This window comes from Bradysia coprophila, unplaced genomic scaffold, assembly GCF_014529535.1.
Source record: "Bradysia coprophila strain Holo2 unplaced genomic scaffold, BU_Bcop_v1 contig_297, whole genome shotgun sequence".
NCBI lineage: Eukaryota > Metazoa > Arthropoda > Insecta > Diptera > Sciaridae > Bradysia > Bradysia coprophila.
The window spans coordinates 8,221,144-8,243,214 of record NW_023503555.1 but is presented as its reverse complement, the minus strand read 5'-3'; the positions used below and the strand labels follow the sequence as shown (position 1 = coordinate 8,243,214).

General features: G+C 39.5%; 3 protein-coding genes across 3 annotated transcripts; all 3 read right to left on the bottom strand.

Annotated features, from left to right (window-relative positions):
- Window positions 1-215: 215 nt before the first annotated feature.
- Window positions 216-9,837, bottom strand: LOC119078639 (zinc finger protein 90-like). Its single transcript, XM_037186234.1, has 10 exons — window positions 9,289-9,837; window positions 8,970-9,212; window positions 8,827-8,879; window positions 8,601-8,766; window positions 8,379-8,442; window positions 8,220-8,303; window positions 8,050-8,133; window positions 7,889-7,972; window positions 6,866-7,039; window positions 216-232 (listed from the first exon to the last, which is right to left on the bottom strand). The coding sequence occupies exons 1-10, from the start codon at window positions 9,835-9,837 to the stop codon at window positions 216-218; spliced, it is 1,518 nt and encodes a 505-aa protein (XP_037042129.1).
- LOC119079121 lies at window positions 5,870-6,858 on the bottom strand. Its single transcript, XM_037186947.1, has 3 exons — window positions 6,195-6,858; window positions 6,102-6,142; window positions 5,870-6,037 (listed from the first exon to the last, which is right to left on the bottom strand). Coding segments are annotated over exons 1-3 (627 nt in total). The 5' UTR covers window positions 6,780-6,858; the 3' UTR covers window positions 5,870-6,036.
- A 616-nt stretch (window positions 9,838-10,453) lies between the features above and the next one.
- On the bottom strand, window positions 10,454-20,961 carry LOC119079071 (zinc finger protein 629-like). The gene is made up of 11 exons (XM_037186880.1): window positions 20,333-20,961; window positions 20,172-20,269; window positions 12,225-12,330; window positions 11,924-12,161; window positions 11,718-11,865; window positions 11,512-11,575; window positions 11,361-11,444; window positions 11,194-11,277; window positions 11,030-11,113; window positions 10,769-10,835; window positions 10,454-10,707 (listed from the first exon to the last, which is right to left on the bottom strand). The coding sequence occupies exons 1-11, from the start codon at window positions 20,745-20,747 to the stop codon at window positions 10,704-10,706; spliced, it is 1,392 nt and encodes a 463-aa protein (XP_037042775.1). The 5' UTR covers window positions 20,748-20,961; the 3' UTR covers window positions 10,454-10,703.
- Between the last annotated feature and the right edge of the window lie 1,110 nt (window positions 20,962-22,071).

Sequence of the window (22,071 nt, the reverse complement as noted above, 5' to 3'; positions counted from 1 at the left end):
ATTTCACTCGGGCTTCGCCCTCGTATCCATACACACCTTGTGTGTATTGGGGTATGTTGAAATATACTATTTATCACACCAAATGTTTATTTGTATTACTGTGAATTTAGTACATGAGAGAGCCGTGTACATGAAAAGTGAACGGACCCCAATACTACCAATATTTCCAATACTCCGAATACTCACACGATCTCCTACTTAATAAAAAAAACTGCTCACCGCTGGGATTGAACTCGGACTCATCCGTTTAGAAGAAAAATTCATCCGTTTACAACAAATGTTCATCCGTTTACGTAAACTCCGCCTACATTCTATTGTTGAACAGATCTGTCAAGTACACGGATGAACTAAACGGACGACTCTGAATTGGGCTTAAATCGTTCATACCGATTAGAAGGTAATTGTCATACACTTTCAACATAGCGTATATTCCATTTATAAGATATTAATCTAAGCAGGAGGAAGTTCGATACCTTTTGAAAGAGCGGAAGTCTCACTTGTTGTTGTTAAGCGAGACTAAACTGATTGACAGTAACATTGTGCAATTTCCACAGTATAAGATTTACAGGAATGATCGTCTGTCTGATGGTGGTGGAGGAACAGCAATTTTGATTAGGGAGCAAATCAAGCACGAAGTGCTGAACACGCCTTTGCTGAAATCATCTGAAGCGACGTGTGTGAGGATAGCCTTGAGCAACTCCAAATATTTGGTTTTAAATTAATTTTACTGTTCGAAAAGTCTCTTGCGGGAAGCCCTTCTGAAGCTCATGAGCTTACATACGAGTGTCTTCATGGGAGGGGATTTGAATGCTATTTTATTTCTTGTTCATGACAATGTAGCTGAATTAATCCACCCGAATGCATACACTTGTTATAGGAGCTGGACTAATCCTGGCACTATTGATCTGGCTCTAGCCAAAGGCGTTGATGTGGTTAGCAGTGAGGTTACTGAGCTCAATAATTATCCAGTAGAGTACCTTCTGAAGATTGACGACAACGTTTCTTACGAGGTCCCAGTCCGGCATTTCATGTTCAAGAGCGCAAATTGGGATAGAATTAAAGAGGTCGTGGGTGATAATCTGTGTATGGGACCACTCAATGATGCCAATGACGTAGATTCTTGTGTTGAACACTTGACGATAGTGATTAGTTTGGGAATGGAGGAATCTATTCCTAAGAAATGCTTCACCAGCGTGAATCATTTTTCACTATACCTGAGGGATTGCATTGCCAAGAAGAAGAGGTTGAGAAGGGCATACTTTCGAAGTAATCTCAAGGATCCTTGGCTGAAATCGGAAATAAGTAGTTTGGACTTAGCCATAAAGAAGAGCATCAACGCTAGGGATTCCGAAATTTTCATGAATAGATTGAAACATATTAGACCAGATACCAAAATGTTCAGAAACATAAACAAGCTTTTGGGTGATCGTAGAAAACCTGTGCCTGAACTAAAGGCAAACGATGGCTATCTGGTTAGTAATCTATTTGACAAAGCGAAAACTATAGCTAGAGTGTACGATGAAATTCACAGACAAAACAGAGAAATGGCAAGGCTGTATACTTTGGGGAGGTCACGCAGATCGCCATTTTATTAGATACGCGGGAACACACCTTTTCCATACAAACAAACTCACCTAAATTGAATTTGTATGGCGTGGTGAATTTTTTGTATGAAACGTGGTGTGTAACCCGCGTGTCTGCATCTGCGTGACCTCCCCAAAGTATACAGCCTTGAGAAATGGGTGATGTCGAGTTTGACGAGGTTGTAATGTCTGAGATAAATTTGTTCTATCGGATGACTGCGTCAACTGAGCTCGACCAAGAATAAAAAGTCCTGTGGCCCGGATGCTATTCCGAACGTCGTCTTGAAGAAGCTCCCTGAGTCAGCACATAAATTCTTGGCGAAATTGTTTAATTGTATAATGAGCATCGGATACGATCCATCCTCATGGAAGGCAACTCATGTTATACCAATACCTAAACCGGGTAAACCGGCAAATGAGGTCAAAAACTTTAGACCTATTAGTCTCCTGAACGGCTTGAGCAAGCTCCTTGAAAAGGTAGTCCATATTAGGATTCTCGAATACTGCGATGAGAACAATCTGCTGCCAAACCACCAATTCGGTTTCAAAGTTAAGTTGGGAAACGAGCTGTCAGATCCGGTATTGGTTAATGATCGTGTCCCACAAAGTTCAATACTGGGGCCTTTGTAGAGCTGTGCGGGTCTGCCTTTTTCGGAAACCCGCCAGACCCGTGCCCGCCCGAATACAGACTTTCAAAACCCGCAATTTGTCGACCAGAAACAACCAGAAACCCGCCCGAAATCAGTAACCCGAAAATAATTTAAAATGTTAAATTTCCTCATAAAATAATTCAAGATTGCACGGAATTATAGTAGAGTTAATATATTCGTTACAATAAGAAACAATCATGACATTGTATGTGCATGATGCAGAAGAACATTGAACTGGCTAACGCGATATTACATCCCATCTACTCGAAAATGTTTTCCCGCGTTTCTCTTAAATATTTTAATAGTCATTTAATTCTTTCTGGTCTGCCAGAACTTTTTAGTTGAGACCCGACCCGACTGGATTGGAAACCCGCCAGGCCAGAACCCGCACAGCTTTAGGCCTTCGCTCTTTATTATATTTTTGATAGACCTTCCAACTCATTTGAACACGACCCTAACGGTCTTCGCAGACGACACGAGCACCTTCTCGACCAGATTATCGCAAAGTAGAGCAAAGTCTAATGTACAAAGCTACTTCTACAGGTTGCAGCGCTACTACCATATGTGGAAAATTAGAGTGAGCGTGGAAAAGTCTGAAGCACTCCTTATTCAGAGGTCAAATCTTAAAAGTGCCATCAATAATGATTTTTACTCTCTTCAAATGAATGACTCAAAGATTCTATACAGGAAGAGCTCGGTTACTACGTCCAACAGAATCTGAAACACAATCTGAACATGTGAATAGGATGTTACTCAAAGTGCACACAAGGTTACACAAGCTATATCGTATTATGAATACTAACAATGGTATTTCGCAAGATGTCAAAGTTAAGATCTACTTGACTATACTGAGACCGGTTCTTACCTATGCGGAGACGGTATGGCATAGTCTGCCCAAATACTTGGTTAAGAGGTTGAAACTTTTTGAAAATAAATGTCTCCGTATGGCAATAAATTTTAGAAGGTCAAGGGAGAATTACAAATTTATCTCTAGCACGAAGATACGAAAGTCCCGAGGCTTAACGTGCTCCTTCACGTGCTTAGCAAGACCTACTTATATGATGACTCTGTTATTTGCAAATTTGGTAACTTTTCATATGAGCGGATTGCCAATTGTTTTTACAAACCACCGCACTCGTTGTTGAGGGGTATCGATTCCATACTATTGTCATTATAGACTCACTCACATCCTGAAATATTCTGTGATGCTAAAAAACAAAGAAAACGAGCGTTTTTCTGACTCAATTTTGATTTGATAACAACAGCTTTGGTTGTCTCCTTAGGTTAAGCAAAGTTTTGGCATTAAAAAAAACTAGAATATTGATTGCTTTTTACGTCTTTTTAGCGATTATAGATGACGAATCCGCAATAAAAAAAATGTCTGTCTGTCTGTCTGTGTCCACGATAACTTGAGTAAAACTCAACCGATTTCAAAAATTCTTTTTTTTTCCTGATAGGTAATGACAATGGCAAGACCCCTTATGACCACTTCTGAGATAGGGCCCAATAAAAGATTTAGGGTTTTTCGAAGATATCGACGGTAGTATTTTAAACGCTACACTTGTAAGTGATACGTCAAATGACCGACTCGTGAGTTAGACCCCATGAAGTGAACCAGGTACAGGGCGGGAAGCAGTTTTTGCTTGTAGGTCAGCTTTTGTACGGATTTCTACTATTTTTGTTTTATTAGATAGGTATTGCAAACGCTCCGACTGTTCTGACGGCTTGTTTTCAATCTAAAAGGGTTAACCCTATTGAAATTCCATTTATTAAAAAATTTAAACTTTCAAATGAAGAGTGGTGAAGAAGTTTTGCCGAAGGCAATATCACTTCACAGCACACTTCACTGAAATTGAAATTGGGTGTTATACGTTCAAGATTGCTTCCAAACACATTAAAAGTTCGAGTTTTGAATTTTTCAAAAACGAATCTAAAGCAACATTGTTTGACTGTTTTATCATATCTAAGAAACAGTAGCGCTTGATTTCGATAGTGCTGAGCACTAGGACCAAAAAAGTGTCTTTTTGACCCAGTCGGTGAAAACGTCCAAGGGTGAATAGCAGCACAGCGCAACATCACTAGTAAACAGAAATGTGAAAGAAGTGACACAACTGGAAAGAAAAAGTGTGCAGAAAAGCTGTTGTTTTGACACTCCATCTGGTGAGAGAATGTGTGTAAAGATTATGTCTGATGAGGTGTTGGGTAACCAATGATGATATGTTCAGCAAATGGATCAGTTCTAGATTCTCAACAAAAAATGTTTTATTTACAAATGACGACATTATAAATAAGATGACATTCTGACAGTTAATTCTATGGTTTGTACCAAGATATCCTAGAAGCACTTCGTGGATCGTGCCGGTTGCTAGGAATCTCGCGCCGCGTCATTCACAATAATTCACATTTTGACACATTTTGTATAAGGAAGATGTCACTTTGTGAATTATTGTGAATGACGCGGCGCGAGATTCCTTAACACCGATCGTGCCACATGTTTTGTCAAACTGGATCTAAATTGAAACACTCTATTGCACAGTTCGTATTGAAAATGATTTTCTGTTGAAGCAATAAAAGAATATTTTATGTAATTCAGTGATGATATTTGTAACTTACGCCGCCTGTGATCAATGTCGTATGAACGTATTTTATCGCACTAGTGCGATAAAGGATTTGCAAGGGGTTCACTAGTGTGATAATATACCTCCATACGATTCTTGTTACATAAATAACTATTTCGTTCAAATTTTAAGCATTTAAGCAAATTCAACTGTCAAAAACCAGACTCGATCATTTTATTTTGCTTTCATTTTATGTAATTCGGAAATTAAATGATCAATGAAACATTACGCATTAGTGTGAAAATTTGTTTAATTTTAAGTGGGAGGGTTGGACACTCCAAGACGAAATAATGCCGCTCGATAAACAAATTATGGCACAGAAACGTAAGGAATTTTACTATGCTGGTGCATGTAATAAGGCTATTACATGTATTGGCAATAGCCTTTACATCATTCGCATAGTAAAACGTCGTACTACACACGGAAAATAAAGTGATATCTCGTATCACGATGAGTAAATGTACCTCGGGCTAAAGCCCTCGGTTACTTTTACTCATCTGGATACGAGATATCACTTTACTTCCCTTGCATAGTAATGTACTATTTCGTGAGTGTGAAGTCACTAACGTTATTTTCTTCACTTAAAACGCCAAAGAAAAATGGCGTTTTGATAGAGGCTATGTTTCTAATACGGTAGAATGTTTTGTTGACTTGCGGCCAGAAAACGACCCATTAAAGTGTAAACATAAATCAGTTTTTCCGCATTTTCTGGCCTCAAGACAACAAAGCACCGTACTGTCTTGCTAGGAAACTTTTTGTTGATGAGTGCGGCTCGAAATGCAAACTTCTCAACACCTCAACAAAAAATGTCCCATCGAGACAGTAATGTACTATTACTCATATGAGCGGTGTGGGTAACCTTATTTTCTCCCCTCAAGCTGACATAAGAAAACGACATTTTTCACAACGCAGGCGAGAACACAGACATTTTCTCCCCTCTGACGAAACTTCGGAGGCCCTTGTTGTGAAAAACGTTGTTTAATTGTTGTGAAACAAGTTGTAAATTTAATTTTCTCGGTGATAACACCCTCAATAACATACAATTCACCGGGCAGAAGTTACAGAAGCAGACGGTTGCTTAGACATTTCTCTTGCCAACATGGATTTTCGAATGACCCGATCATTTGTTTTTTTTTTTCTATCGAAATGATTTTAAGGGACACCTTGCATTTGTAGGGGCGCGCATCTAAGTAAAGAACAAAATAAATTTATTTCCAGCATAGCACAACACAGCGTAACATCTCTCTTACCAGCATGTTTTTCCAAGTGTGTGACTATAAACAACGATATACTGGAACAGTCACGATTAATTAATGTAGAGGAAGTGTAGCTAGAAAATTTACCTGTACTGAAGGTTCGGTTAATACATACTGTTCTGCTTGCACGGCATCTACATCGATGATGTTCTGGATAATACCGTTGATCGAGGTGTATATGTCACAGTTGGTGTATCCTAAAGTGTTCAAGTTTTCAAGCTGGGAGTTTAATTGACTCTGTGTTCCTTGCACAACTTCTCCACCAACGTTCCAACTAATATTGTTGATTAGTTCTACTTCTTCTGCTTGCATAACATCTCCATCAATGTTTGAACCGATATTGTTGCCAGCTTGTGAAGTTAATTCACCCGATGCTGCTTGTTCTGCTATCATAACATCTCCATCAACGTTCCTGTTGATATTGCTCGGCGAGCCTGCGTCATAGTTGATGTATCCTAAACCGTCCCAATTTTGACCAATGTGGGAAGTCAGTTCTTCCGGTGCTGCTTGTTCTGCTACCATAACATCTCCATCAAACTTCTGGCTGATATGGCTGTTCGACAAGCCGTGTCCGGACGTGTCAAAGTCATCGTTGATGTATCCTAAACCGTCCAAATTTTGACCAATTTGAGAAGTTAGTTCAACCGGCTCTGCTTCTTCCGCTTCCATCATATCTTTATCAAAGTTCGAACTGCTATTGCTGTGTCTCGACGTGTTTGAATCATCGTTGATGTATCCCAAACCGTCCAAATTTCGACCAACCTGTGAAGTTAGATCACCTAGTGTCGCTTGTTCCTGTTCCATGATGTCGCCACCAACATTCGATTCATATCGGCAACTCTCCTCTTTTTTGTGACCTTTACGGTGCGTGGATAACGTGGAATAGTGAAGAAACGTTTGATTGCATACGTTGCACTCGTAGGGCTTTTCACCTGCAATCAAAATTTCAGTTTATTTCCCGCTGTGTTCATTTTTGTTGTCGATAAATAAACCGCCGTGAGTGCAACAAAGCTTTCTCTAGCAGAAAAGTGAATGTTTCGTAAAAAAACCGAAATTGTCAGACCGGGGAAAGTTTACAAAATTGTAAATCTAACATCGGCTACAACAACCAGAAGAAGTAACATTTTGAAATTTCATATTGTCGCAGTGTGTATCTCTCAGAAACATACCAAACCTTTCTTCCTTCCTCATTTTCACTTACCACTATGAATCTTTTGATGACGGTCCAAATTACCTTTAAATCTGAACGCAGCAGTACAAGTCAAACATTTGAACGGCCTTGCTCCTAAGAATGAAATTTTTTTGAAATTTTAGTTTGTCGCAAAATGAAACTTTCCATAAATGGGCGTGTTCTCCCCTCAATTACGACTGGTCGAATGACATTTCAAGAGAGAAAAGTATCGCACTTTTTCTACCGTGGGGAGAAAATAGAACTTTTCTGACTTGAACTGTCACTTTGTTTCTATTTCCAAAAATGGTATCGTGAATTGACGTTGAGAAAAATCGGTCCCAAATACAAGTCATACAAGTACTGAGTTGACAAATGGGTCAGTTTGTTGATTAGAATTTCGGACGTCATGAGTTCGAGCCGCATTGGGATTTTTTTTTTTATTTAGTAAACGTTAGTATAACGGTAATGGTTTGTGAATTTTGACTGTTATTTTCGGCAAAATTTTTTATTTTTCGATCAGACAATGAATGTTTGCTCAACTGTGCCATAAATATTACTTGTCGCAGTGTGTCTCCCTCAGAAACTGACATCCTACTTCATTTCCACTTACCATTATGAGTCAGTTGATGTCTCGTTAGATAACTTCTAAATTTGAAAGCAGCATCACAAATCAAACATTTGAAGGGTTTCGCGGCTGTGAAACAAAATATTTGGAAATTTTTAATTTGTCTCAGTGGGGCTTCTTCTGAGTTGAACTTTCTTCTCCCTTACCTGTATGAGTCCTTTCATGTCTGTACAAAGTGCTTGCTGCAACGCAAGCATAATCACATTGCCGGCACTTGTATGGCTTTTCGCCTACACAAAGCAAATTGAAAGTTAAAATCTATTTACAACAATTCTGTCCCGGGCAAAAACATTGACACAAGTGTCTTCGTACTTACCAGCGTGGATCCGCAAATGTATGGCCAGATAATCCTTCGTACTGAATTGCTTTCCACATTCTGCACAGTGATACGATGTCGATTCTTTTAAATGGGAACAACAGTCGAGTGAATTCACTTGCATTTTAGCATAACAAATTATCCAGAAGAAGAACCTACCGTTAAGACGACGTTTTGAAGCATTTTTATGAGGAATTTCGATACTTTTTCCAATCAATTGAGCCTGGAAATGAGAAGCGGTCAGTAGATGAAAAGCCGCATCGATAATCACAAGCGGAAACAATTTCAACAAAATGCACACTCGAACACTCCATCGTTCATCCATGTAATTATTAAGAGCTCACATCAAGACAGGAATACCAGAAGATCCATTGCAATTACCTGCGACGCGTCTTCTGATTGCTCAGGACTTTCCACACGCGCCGTAGTGCTTCCATGTAGCAACACTTTTCCCATCTGCCCTACATCGAGAGCAACGTCGGCCCATGATTCCATGGAATTGTTTCGTTGATTACAATGCAGCACTTTGCGAGTGTGCGCATCGGATCTGAAAATAGTCGGAAATTACGACCGTGAACCGATTGCTAACATAAACTAAGTCCTTTACTCGGAAGTATACACTTCGTTAGTGCCTTCTCTTCCCGTCCAATCTAGCCGAATCTGTAAAGATAACACGCAAGGTTGAGTTTTGAGTCGTGAAATATTTCTGCTTTCGGCGGAGAATGCCACAATCTGCACCTCTTCTGTTACCTGTTTCTTTGGTGGTGATGTTAGACTGACCAAATGCATCGGCTGTTCAGGGTGATGTCTTGCTTGTGGCTCTCCGTCGTCCGATGAAATTACTTGAATGAAGCTTCTTTCATCATATTGCAGTCGACGATGCGAAAGTTCCTGCAATGAGCGGCTAATTGCCGTTGTAGTATCTGCTCCTACCGTTCCGATTTTGGTATTTTCCCAAAGAATTTTCTTGTGTGCTGCGGGTATTTGGTCAAACTTAAGGAAAACAAAAAAAGCAACTGACGAGTGTCTTGGTGATGGCGGTGATGACAATAAATCGCTGAAAGCTCACCTCTTGCTGAAATTGTTGTTCCATTTCAATCAACGACGCATCAAATTTACACTGATTTTCCATTGAGTGGTGCAACTTCGTTCGTAACACATCAGTCAAGTCTAGACCAACTTGTGAAGTTAATTCGTCCGATGCTGCCCGTTCTGATTGAATAATATCTTGACCAAAGTTCCAACTGATATTGCAGCTCAACGTGTCTGAGTCAAAATTGATGCATCGTAAACCGTCCACACTTTGACTAACTTGTGACGTTAGCTCACTCAGTGCTGCTTGTTCGGCTTGCATACTCTCTACGTCAACGTTACAAATGATGTTGCTACTCGACGAGCCTGAGTCACAGTTGACGCATCCTAAATCACTCAAGTTTTGACCAACTTGTGAAGTTATTTCGCACGGTCCTGCTTGTTCGGCTTCTGTAATATCAACACCAACGTTCCAACAGATATTGCTGCTCGGTGTGTCTGTGTCAAAGTTGATGTATCCTAAATCGCTCATGTTTTGACCAACTAGTGAGGTCAGTTCATCTGGTGCTCCCTGTTCTCCTTCCATTATATTACGATCAATGTAACAACTGATATCGTCTGAGTCCCAGTTTGTGCATCCAAAAAGGTTTAATGGAGAAACTGGCGAAGCTAACGAGCCCAGTACTTCCAATTGGTCTCTACACAAATTCTCCTCATCATTATCAAATTCAATATTTGGGAGAGCTGCGTGTTCAGGATGGTTCAGCTCAGCTATAAAGTTGTCAAGGTCCGATATATCCAGAATTGACGCCATGTGAGCGTTGTGCCGTGAAATGGATCGATTGTCGTTGACTAGGAAGAATCAGGCTGTAACTTTGATTTGTTGATGGGGAAGACTTTTAGAGATATGATTGTGTCAAACCAAGGAAGACTAACAATAGAGTGACGTTAAAGCACTTAACTTGATGCAGTTGCGTAACACATTTCCATTTGTTTTGTACCAGAAGGTTAACCCTTTCAACATACTGGGTAATCGCCAATGAATGATAGGGAAAGTCAGATTTTACGCCAATAAATGCCCAACAATAACGCAAACCAATGCCCTCTCATAATCTCATGGTTGGGAAGTCGATAAATGTATTACATAGACACAGTGCATTGCGCAAACACAAAATAATTAAATCTTGGCCGAATGTCAAAAAGTTTTGTGGACAGACAAACACCTCAAAGAGGAGACATTTATTCAGAATTGAATTACGTTCGTACAAAATACAAAACTAATAACTAATCCATCGGCAGCACGAAGGATTTTGTTTGCACAGAATGAAGTTTTTTGTCAATATATCAAACAAGTACGTCACCGTCAATATAAATTTTAGAAAGTAGTAATTTTGTGCCATTTACGATGACTGCTCAACCCGGAACGTACGAACATTGCACTCGTACGGATTTTCACCTGCAATCAAAAATGTCAATTTATTTCGAGGTGTGCCCACTATCGGAGTCGATAGACAAACCGGTGTGAATGATCCGTCAAAGACCCCCCAAATAATCTCTTGCAGATGTCATGCGGGCACTCCATTTCTGAAAATGAAATTTTCGTAAAAAAAAAGTCAAAATTTTCAGAGCGGAAATGGTTCGGATGATAAAAATGAATAAACAACCTGGACTTGATGCCAGGAACATCCAGCCAGAATTAACAAAAATTTTAAAATTTCAGTTAGTTCCAGTCTCTCAGAAACGCACCAAAGCTGTCTTCCAGCTTTATTTTCACTTACCACTATGAGTCTTATGATGAGTAGCTAGGCAACTTTTTAATTTGAACGTAGCATCACAAAACGAACATTTGAATGGCCTCGCGTCTGCGAAATTTTTGGGAATATTTTTAGTTTGTCTCTGTGTGGATCGACCTTCTTTTGAGTTGAATTTTGTTTTCACTTACCAGTATGAACGGATCGATGTTTGAACAAACCACTTGGTGCACTGGAAGCATAATCACATTGCGAGCACTTGTATGGCCTTTCGCCTACTCATAGAAAAATTTAAAATTTATTCACAGAAATTCTGTACCGGACAAAAACAATCACACATAAGTGTCTTTGTCCTTACCAGTGTGAACCCTCGAATGTGTGGCCAGACAAGTTTTGGTACTAAATTGCTTGCCACACTCTGCACAGGGATAGCGTGTTGATTCTTTTAAATGAGAAAAACGGTCGACTAAATCGACTTGGATTCAAGCAAAGGAAGAAGAAGAACTTACGTTTACGACGACCTTTTAGAGCATTTTTAGGAGGAATCTCACTACTTTTTCCAATTAATTGAACCTGGAAATTAGAAGCGGTCAGTAGATGAAAACCCGCGTCGGTAATCACGGACGGAAAAAAATGTCAACTAAATGCCCACTGCATCGTTCATCCATGCGATTCAAGGAACTCACATCAAGACCAGAAGATCCATTACAATTACCTGGCATTTATCGAGTTGTGATGGCTCAGTACTATCCACAGGCGTAGCAGTCCTTACATGTGACAATACTTCTTCCATCTGATGATTCTCGATAGCAACGTCAACATCTGGTTCACAATGCTGCACTTTGAGAGTGTGCGCACCGGTTCTGAAATAGTCGGAAATCACGACTGTGACGAGATTACCAACATAAACTTTGTCCTTACTCTGAAGCATTCGATTCATTAGCGCTGTTCTTTTTCTTCGGATCTGGACGAACATATGAAGGCAAAACAGGAGGTATCTGTTCACTGACAGTGCTGCTCGACCAGCCTGAGTCATAGTTGACGTATCCCAAACTATCCAAATTTTGACATTCTTTCGAAGTTATTTCGATCGGTACTTCTTGTTCTGCTTGCATTGCATCTCCACCATCATTCCAACTGAAATTGCAGCTTGACGTGTCTGGGTCAAAGTTAATGTATCCTAAATCACTCAAGTTTCGACCAATTTATAAGGTTAGTTCACCTGGTGCTGCTTGTTCTGCTCGCATAACACTTCCACCAACAACGTTACAATCGATATTACTGCTCGACCAGCCTGAGTCATAGTTGACGCATCCCAAACCGTCCAAATTTTTACCAGGTTGTGAGGTTAGTTCCGGCACTGCTTGTTTTGCTTCCATAATATAACTGATATCGTCTGTGTCGCAGTTCGTGTATCCTAAAACGCTGAAGTTTTGGCCGACAACATGATTAGCAGCAACGTTTAATGGCGAGACTGCTGGTGAGGCTAACGAGTTCAGTGCGTCAAATTCAATATTTGGGTGAGCTGCGTGTTCAGGATGGCTCATCTCAGCTATGAAGTTCTCAAGGTCTGATATATCCAGAATTGACGCCATGTAAGCGATGTGCCGTAAAATGGCTCGATTGTCGTTGAGAGGAAGAATCAGGCTATAACTTTGATTTGTTGACGGGGGAGACTTACAGAGTTATGATAGTGTCAACCCAAACAAGACTGTCCATAGATTGACGTTACAACGCTTTGCTTGATGATGAGTTATACAGTTTTGCGTTGATCGTACATGTTTCCGTTGTTGTACCAGAATGTTAACCCCTTTCAACGTTATTGGATAATCGTCAATGAAAATGAATTTAAAATCAATTTCAAGATGTTAACACAATATTCACATGACAAAATACAAAACTAATCCATCGGCAGCACGAAGGCACAGACTAAAAACGAAAGCAATTATGTCGCCGTTGTTCTTAAAAATTAGTCAAGAATCATATATCGGCTAGGCTACTCTCCTCCTATGCCGTTGACGATGATGCTTGGATAACGCGGAGCTTTATACGTTTTATAGCACAGATTGCACTCGTACGGCCTTCCACTTGCAATCAAGTATTTCAATTTATTTCGATGTCTCCACTTTCGGAGTCAATAAAAGTTATTCATGCCACTCAACCATCATATGCAAAATTGACAAACTTCAGATGCCTCTGTGCAACGCACTTCAAGCAAAAGTGCTATTAATGACAGCTGCCAAATAGAGTGAAATTTTATTACCACTCTTTTTACAGTGTAAAATTTTGTATGGAGCACTGTCAAGTTTCAGTACCTTATTTAGAGTACCACTTTTGCTTGAAGTGCGTTGCTCTGTGGCATAAAACGTTGTATGCAACTCGATCCAATACTCGATACTCTCGATACTTTATTAGGCTCATTATGTGTATTATGACGCACGGCCTGCGGCCTCGTGTCATAATTACACTTCTAGATCCTAATGAAGTTACCTTGCACCTCGATTGCATAAATAACTATTATGCAACAAGTTGCGAAAAGTTTCGATCGCCACCCAAATGTTCAGTTTACGCAGCGCAGACAACAAAAGAAAACCAGTGTGAATATTCTTGTGAACCATCAAATACGTCACATGTGAAAGAGATGACATTTTAAAAAAATCAACATTTTCCTAGACCGGAAATGATTATGCGGGTGGAAGTTTACCGGTGTGAATGAAAGCTCTTTTAACAGGCACCAAAACAGATTTGATATAAAGGGCCACTTATTGAGGAGCCTACTTTCTTATAAATTTAGTTTTTCATGACTTGGGCATAAATTTCGGAATTTTTCTAGTAATTTAGGCCCTCAATTGAACAATGAATACCAGAAGTTCGTAGATTTGCTCTTACAGTACACTTCTATTCGCCGCGAGCATATCGATACGTTAGAAACAAAGTCAAAAATAAACTGCCTGCACCAAAAACCATTCGAAAATGGAGTGAGTCAGGTCAGTAAACGGTGAGTTAGGTCAGTAAACGGTCAGGCAGGTCAGTAAACGGTGAGTCAGGTCAGTAAAAGGTGATCCTCGAATTACGAAAGAAACACTAAACGTTCTTAGTGTGAAGATTAAAGAATTTCAAGACAAAGGGGTGGCAGCTTAGATTCTGCGTGGCCATCGATGAGATGAGTATAAGAAAGCAAATTGAATTCAACTTTGTAAACAAGAAATACATTGGCTTTGTCGACTTCGGCAAAATATATTGCTGCAACGAAAGACTGGATAATCGTACTAACTGCTTTGAATGCCAATTTCAAAATTTCATACTACCTAACGTATGGATTGAATACTAAAGAGCGAGCAGAAATTTTGAACGGAATATTAAAAGTTCTTCGTGAAAATATTGTTTTGGTTGTGGCTTTAGTAATTGATGGTGTTGCAACAAATGTGTCCATGGTAAAAAAATCGCAAAATGAAAAACCCCACGCACTTTAACCATCCCGTTACTAATGATCGAATTGAAATAATCTGGGACGTTTGCCATATATGCCGAAGCTTTTTAGAAACACTCTTGGCAGCAAAAAAATTTTGCAAGATGCTCAGGGTCGTCCTGTGAATGGCGATACATTATGATGCTGCATGAGCTACAAGAAAAACATCGAATAACGATTGGGAAACAGACTCACTAAACAACACGTGCAGTTCAGTTGCAAAAAAAAATGAATATCAGACTTGTTGCACAGACTCTGCGTAGAGTTGAAGTGTTGCCGATGCGTTTTGGAGGTTTTGAAAGAAAAGAATCCAGATTTGAAAAATTTAAGGTACTCGCACACACAATTTTAAATATTTGTTTTTGCTTTAACGTTAGCACCAAATATGTATATGAAAGGCCTGTCGACCCTAAATGCGTATTAGATGGCGCCACTCCTGGAATTAGTATAATTCTCAGGTAAAATAAAGTTTCTTACCTTCGGCAAATTGAATAATAGTTTCTATGTAACACTCACTCATATGATATTCTAATGGTCCGTTGCCAATTCGTGACGTTAAAAATATCGAATGTCCTAATTTGGTATATTCGATGTACTTCAAACATCGAAAGACAACATTTTTACACTTTTCAACATATTTTTGTATTTCGACGTTCAATGTTTTATAAAACAGGATACTTCTGTATGGAATGTTCAACTGAATGGTATGCTCAACTGAATGGAATCGAGAGTAGTTCAGTTTTGAATGGTATAACCTAACTCTGGAAAATTGAAAATGAAAATTCAAGTCGTCGAATGTGTGTTTCACTGTTTTTTGTGTTTCAATTGGTAGCCATGTTCTTTAATGAGATTATCAATGAATCAAATTATCAACGCCGTTTAATTTGACACAGAAAGCTGAGATTTTGTTTGCTAGAGTATTGGTATATACGTTGGCATTGCCAAGGTAAATATATGGGCGGAGGTAATGCGCGGCCTAGCCGGCCTAGCACAATAGTTCGTTGCCACTGACATCTTTTTTTTAAATGGTTGACTAAGATTTACTTGTGTTTCACAAAATGTTGTGCCTATCACAAAACAGATGGCCCAGGTTTCTAAGCAATTTTGTTATTTTAAAGACAGGGAGAGATGGCGTTTATAGCAACGTTTCGTGCCACTGCACATCTGATTCGGTTGTATATGGCATTACCTCCTCACTATATTTACCTTGGGCATTGCAATAGAAAAATGTATTTTGGATCACTGAACGGCTGAGGCGTGAGTTTTGATGGTTTTGAGCAAGCGTGATGGTTTTGTTGTAGAATGAATGTTCACTTGTGCTTTTGCTGCGTTGGTGTGTCTCCAAAGCAGCATTCCATTCTAATACTCGAATTTCCATCAGAAGATAGCAACTGTGTATGTAAATCAGTCAAAAACTTGTACGACCGACTGATTTACTGCTGTCTAGGGAAGGGATCAGTGGAAACAACTGATGATGTCTAGATCACGCTAGCCTCAGACCGCCTAGAGAGACTGAGGCTAGAGATCGAAAAAGCTTTGTTTTCTTCGTTAAATTCACTCACCTGGGTAGGGAAGAGCAGGTTGATTTGCTTGTCTTTGAATTTAGCTTCTTGTTTATATGCATTTCAGGTGGAGATATTATAAGTGATTCCAAACGTCCTGTTAAAGGGCGCAAAAATTGATCTACGCAGGATTCTCTGCAAAATTTCAATACACTTGATCGTACATACATAGCATTGAAGCAGACGACGTTAACTCAAAGTTAATGAAGTTAAAAGTTCTTTCCAGAGCCTTCGTTGGATGAGCGAAAACAATAAAATTTTGACCGAATGTCACCTCGAAGAGGAGACATTTATTCAAAATTCAATTACATTCACACAAAATATACAAAACATAATCCATCCGCAGCACGAAGGATTTTGTTTCCACCGACTAAAAATGAATTACTTGTCAAACAAAGCAGGTACTGTCGATCTAACACCTTTGAAATCCGTCCAAAGTCGCATATCAGCTACTCTCCACCTTTTTTGTGCCGTTTCGTTTACGATGCTTGGATAACGCGGCATTTCACGTTTTATTCCACACGTCACACTCGTACAGCCTTTCAGCTGGAATCAAAAATTTCAATTTATTTCGAGGTGTGCCCACTTTCGCAATCGACAAACAAACCGGTGGTGTGAGTTTTTTTGTGATTCGTCAAATATGCCTTACGCCAAAATGATGTATTGCAGACGTCACACGTGAATGGCGTTTTATCTGAAAGAGAAATTTTAGTGAAACAAAATGTTCAGACCAGAAATGGTTATGATCATAAAAATGATGAGACAAATCCGACTTGATGCCTGGATGCAACATAACAAACGAAACAACCCATCAGGTTTAACATCCAGAACAAACAAAATTTTTTGAAATAACAGTTATTTGCGGTGTGTCTCAGAAACTTACCAAAGCTGTCTTCCTGCTCTACTTTCACTTACCAATATGAGTCCTTTTATGTTCGGTTAGATCAATTTTATATTTGAAAGTACAATTACAAATCAAACATTTGAATGGCTTTGCGTCTGTGAAATGTTTTGGGAATATTTTTAGTTTGTCTCTGTGGATCGACCTTCTTCTGAGTTCAACTTTCTTTTCACTTACCAGAATGCGTCTTTTTATGTCTGGTCAAGCCACTTGTTCCAGTGGAAGCATAATCACATTGCTCGCACCTGTATGGCTTTTCGCCTACATACCGGGAAAAAACAATCTCACATAGTGTCTTCATACTTACCAGTGTGGACCCGCGAATGTATGGTCAGATAATATTTGTTACTGTATTGCCTGCCGCACTCTGCACAGTACGTTGTCGATTCTTTTAAACGAGGACAACAGCGGACTTAATTGACTTGGATTCAAGCAAAACAACTTATATGGAAGAAGAACCTACCGTTACGACGATCTTTTGAAGCAGCATCTTTAAGAGAAATTTCGCTACTTTTTCCAATTAATTGAACCTGGAAATAAGCAACGGTCAGTAGGTGAAAACCCGCGTCAGTAATTATGGGCGGAAGTAAATTTTAACAAAACGCCCAATTGTTCTTCCATGTAATTCAACAGTTCACATCAAGACAGGAATACCAGAAGATCCATTGCCATTACCTGACATTTATCCAGTTGTGATGTATCTTCTGATTGCTCCGTACTATCCACAGGCGTAGCAGTTCTTTCATGTTACAGTAGTTCTTCCAGCTTATGATTCTCGATAGCATCGTCAACATCTGGTTCACAATGCTGCACTTTGAGAGTGTGCGCACTGGTTCTGAAATAGTTGGAAATCACGACTGTGACGAGATCACCAACACAAACTTTGTCCTTACACTTGCATTCGATTCATTAGCCCTGTTCAGGCGATCATATGAAGTCAAAATGGGAGGTATCTGATCTCTTAATGCAGAATTACACTTCTGCTTGAGCATTGGATCGCATAAAGAATTCAGTTTCATCATTCCATTCCAACTGGCATTACTGCTCGACCAACCTGAGTCATGGTTGACGCATCCCAAACCATCCAAATTTTGACAAATTTTCGGAGTCATTTCGCGCAGTACTGCTTGGATGGCTCAGTCCGTCTACGAAGTTCTCAAGAAATGTCTCCGATATATCCAGAATTGACGCCATGTAAGCAATGTGCCGTAAAATGGCTCGATTGTCGTTGACGAGGAAGTATCAGGCTGTAACTTTGATTTGTTGACGGGGTAGACTTACAGAGGTATGAAAGTGTCAACCCAAACAAGACTGTCCATAGATTGACGTTACAGCACTTTGTTTGATGATGAGTTATGCAGTTTTGCGTTGATCGTACTTGTTTCCGTTTTTGTACCCTTTCAATGAAATAGGGAACGTCAGATTTTTCGCTGATAAATTCCTAACAATAAACGCCATCTCATAGTCTCATAATTGGGAAGTGGATAAATGTATGACATAAGCGCAGTGCATCAATGGAGCGAAAATAATTAAATTTTGACCGAATGTCAACCAATCTTGTGGACAGACAAACACCTCGACGAGGAGACATTTATTCAGAATTCAATTACGTTCATTCACAAATTTTGTTTCCACAGACTAAAAATGAATTGTTTTTTGTCAATATACCAAACAAGTCACCGCCATTCCTATAATATAAACTTTAGAAAGTGGCAATTTTATACCATTTACGATGACTGCTTAACCCAGCACTTAGGGCAAACGTTTGATTTCACACATTGCACTCGTACGGCCTTTCATCTGCAATTAAAAATTTCTGTTTATTTCGAGATGTGCCCACTATCGGAGTCGATAAACAAACCAGTGTGAATATTCTGATGATGCATCAAAGATCCCCCGCGCAGAAATAATTTCTTGCAGATGTCACACGTGCACCCCCTTTCTGAAAAATAAATTTTCGTACAAAACAAAAGTCAAAATTTTCAGAGCTGAAATGGTTAGGATGCTAAAAATGATGAACCAAAGTGGACTTGATGCCAGGAACACTAACAAAAATTGTAAAGTTTCAGTTAGTTGCAGTGTGTTCTCTCTCAGAAACGAACAAAAACTATCTTTCAGCTTTATTTTCACTTACCAGTATGAATCTTACGATGAACGGCTAGGTAACTTCTTAATTTGAACGTTGCATTACAAGTCGAACATTTGAATGGCTTTGCGTCTGTGAAATGTTTTGGGAATATTTTTAGTTTGTCTCTGTGGATCGACCTTCTTTTGAGTTGAACATTCTTATCACTTACCAGAATGAGTATTTTTATGTCTGGCCAAACCAGCTGCTCCAGTGGAAGCATAATCACATTGCGCGCACTTGTATGGCTTTTCGCCTACATACAACAAATTCAAAGTTAAATTCACCGAGATTCTATCCCGGGCAAAACCAATCCCACATCAGTGTCTTCGTACTTACAACTTACCAGTGTGGACCCGCGAATGTATGGCCAAATAATGTTTGCTTCCGAATTGCTTGCCACACTCTGCACAGGGGTAGCGTGTTGATTCTTTTAAATAAGAACGACAGTCGACTTAATTGGCTTGAATTGTATCAAAACAAATCATGTGGAAGAAGAAGAACTTACGTTTACGACGACCTTTCGCAGCATTTTTAAGAGGAGTTTCGCTACCGTTTCCAATGAATTGAACCTGGAAATGAGAAGCAGTCAGTAAATGAAAAGCCGCATCGAAAATCACAAGCGGAAAAAATTTCAACAAAATGCGCACTCCATGTAATTCAAGAGCTCACATCGAGGCAGGAATACCAAAAGATCCATTACAATTACCTGACATTTATCCAGTTGCGATGCATCTTCTGGTTGCTCAGTACTGTCCGCATGCGTCGTAGTTCTTTCATGAGACAGTACTTCCAGCTGATGATTTTCGATGTTAACGTCCACATGGGGTTCACCGGTTCTGAAATAGTCGGAAATCACGACTGTGAAGAGATTACCAACGCAAACTATGTCCTTACACTGAAGTATTAGACTCATTAGCGCTATTCTTTCTCTTCGGATCAGGGCGAACATGTGAAGGCAAAATGGGAGGTATCTGGTTTCTTAATGCAGAATTACTCTTATTCTGCTGGAGCATTGGATGGCATAAAGAATTCAGTTTCGTCATTCCATTCCAACTGACAGTGCTGCTCGACCAGCCTAAGTCATGGTTGACGCATCCCAAACCATCCAAATTTTGACATACTTTCGAAGTTATTTCGCGCGGTACTTCTTGTTCTGCTTGCATTGCATCTCCACCATCGTTCCAACTGAAATTGCAGCTTGACATGTCTGGGTCAAAGTTAATGTATCCTAAATCACTCAAGTTTCGACCAATCTTTTAGGTTAGTTCACCTGGTGCTGCTTGTTCTGCTCGCATAACACTTCCACCAACAACGTTACAATAGATATTGCTGCTCGACCAGCCTGATTCATAGTTGATGTATCCTAAACCGTCCAAATTTTGAACAGCTTGTGAGGTCAGTTCCGGCACTGCTTGTTTTGCTTCCATAATATAACTGATATCGTCTGTGTCGCAGTTTGTGTATCCTAAAACGCTGAAGTTTTGGCCGACAACATGATTAGCAGCAACGTTGAATGGAGAGATTGCTGGTGAGGCTAACGAGTTCAGTGCGTCCAACAGGTCTTTACACATATTCTCCTCTTCAATATTAAATCCAACATTTGGGTGAGCTGCGTGTTCAGGATGGCTCAGTTCGTCTACGAAGTTCTCAAGAAATGTGTCCGATATATCCAGGATTGACGCCATGTAAGCGATGTACCGTAAAATGGCTCGATTGTCGTTGACGAGGAAGTATCAGGCTGTAACTTTGATTTGTTGACGGGGGAGACTTACAGAGGTATGAAAGTGTCAACCCAAACAAGACTGTCCATAGATTGACGTTACAACACTTTGCTTGATGATGAGCTATGCAGGTTTGCGTTGATCGTACTTGTTTTCGTTTTTGTACCAGAACGTTAACCCTTTCAACATATTGGGTTATCGCCAATGAAAATTAATGGAAAGTCAATTTCTAGATGTTAAGAGTTGAATGGTCTAACCTATACCTCTGGAAAAGTGAAAATGAAAATTCAAGTCGCCGAATGTGTGTTTTTTGTGTTTGAATTGGTCGCTGTTCTTAAATGCACTGACAAAAAATAGTTGAAAATCTTAATTGTAGCAGGTAATTTTGTCTCCAGGTAATCTACAATAGCTGCCACAGCTGTGGCAGATAATCTACATTACATTACATATTACCTAACCTGGCAGATAAGATTTTCAACTGTTTATATAATAGCTTCTGCCATATGCACTTTTTGCTCCGGAGTGCTTTGCGCGATTGCAGTTCTCCCAGTTCCCGGATGTTTGGTCGTATCACGACAGAGTAAAGTTAACCAGGCAGTAGCGCTGATTTGACAAGGGACCTGAATAATCTAGTAGCCCAATATTTTTTGCGAACAAAATTTTTCAATTTATTTCAGTGTTCATTTGAGTTCATTTTCATACAGTGTATTAGGTCCCTTATTTGACGTTTCGAAAATGAACCGCTCCTGCCTGGTTTATTTTACTCTGCCGTGGTTTCTAATTGAAACTTTTTGTACGACGACTTGAATTATGGAGACGTTCAAGATTCAGTCGTCAATGGGCGCTCTAACAGAAACAAAATATGCGAAAGATACGGGACGGCATTCTGATGAAAAAATATTGGGAAATGAAGTGGAACGAACGGCATACTTTTGAACAAATTTAATCGTCCGAACTATTTATTCCAAATTGACGCGATGATTTTCTCTTTGAGATCTCATCAAGAATCTCATAATAATAATCCTAGCCGTAGTTCCTGGATCATGGTATATCAAATCGGATCTACATTGAAACACTCTGTTGCACGGTATTAGCTGCACATTTTTAGCAGAGAAGTCGTTGCTTTTCTGGATTAATTGGACCTGGTATTGAGAAATGGAAGTTAAATGGGTGAAATTATTGTCCGTATGGCATGCAATTCAAAATGCAGGACAGACAAAAGATGATACAAATTCAGGTAACAGCACCGGTTATGACGGTTATGACTACCATTTATTATTTTTGTTAT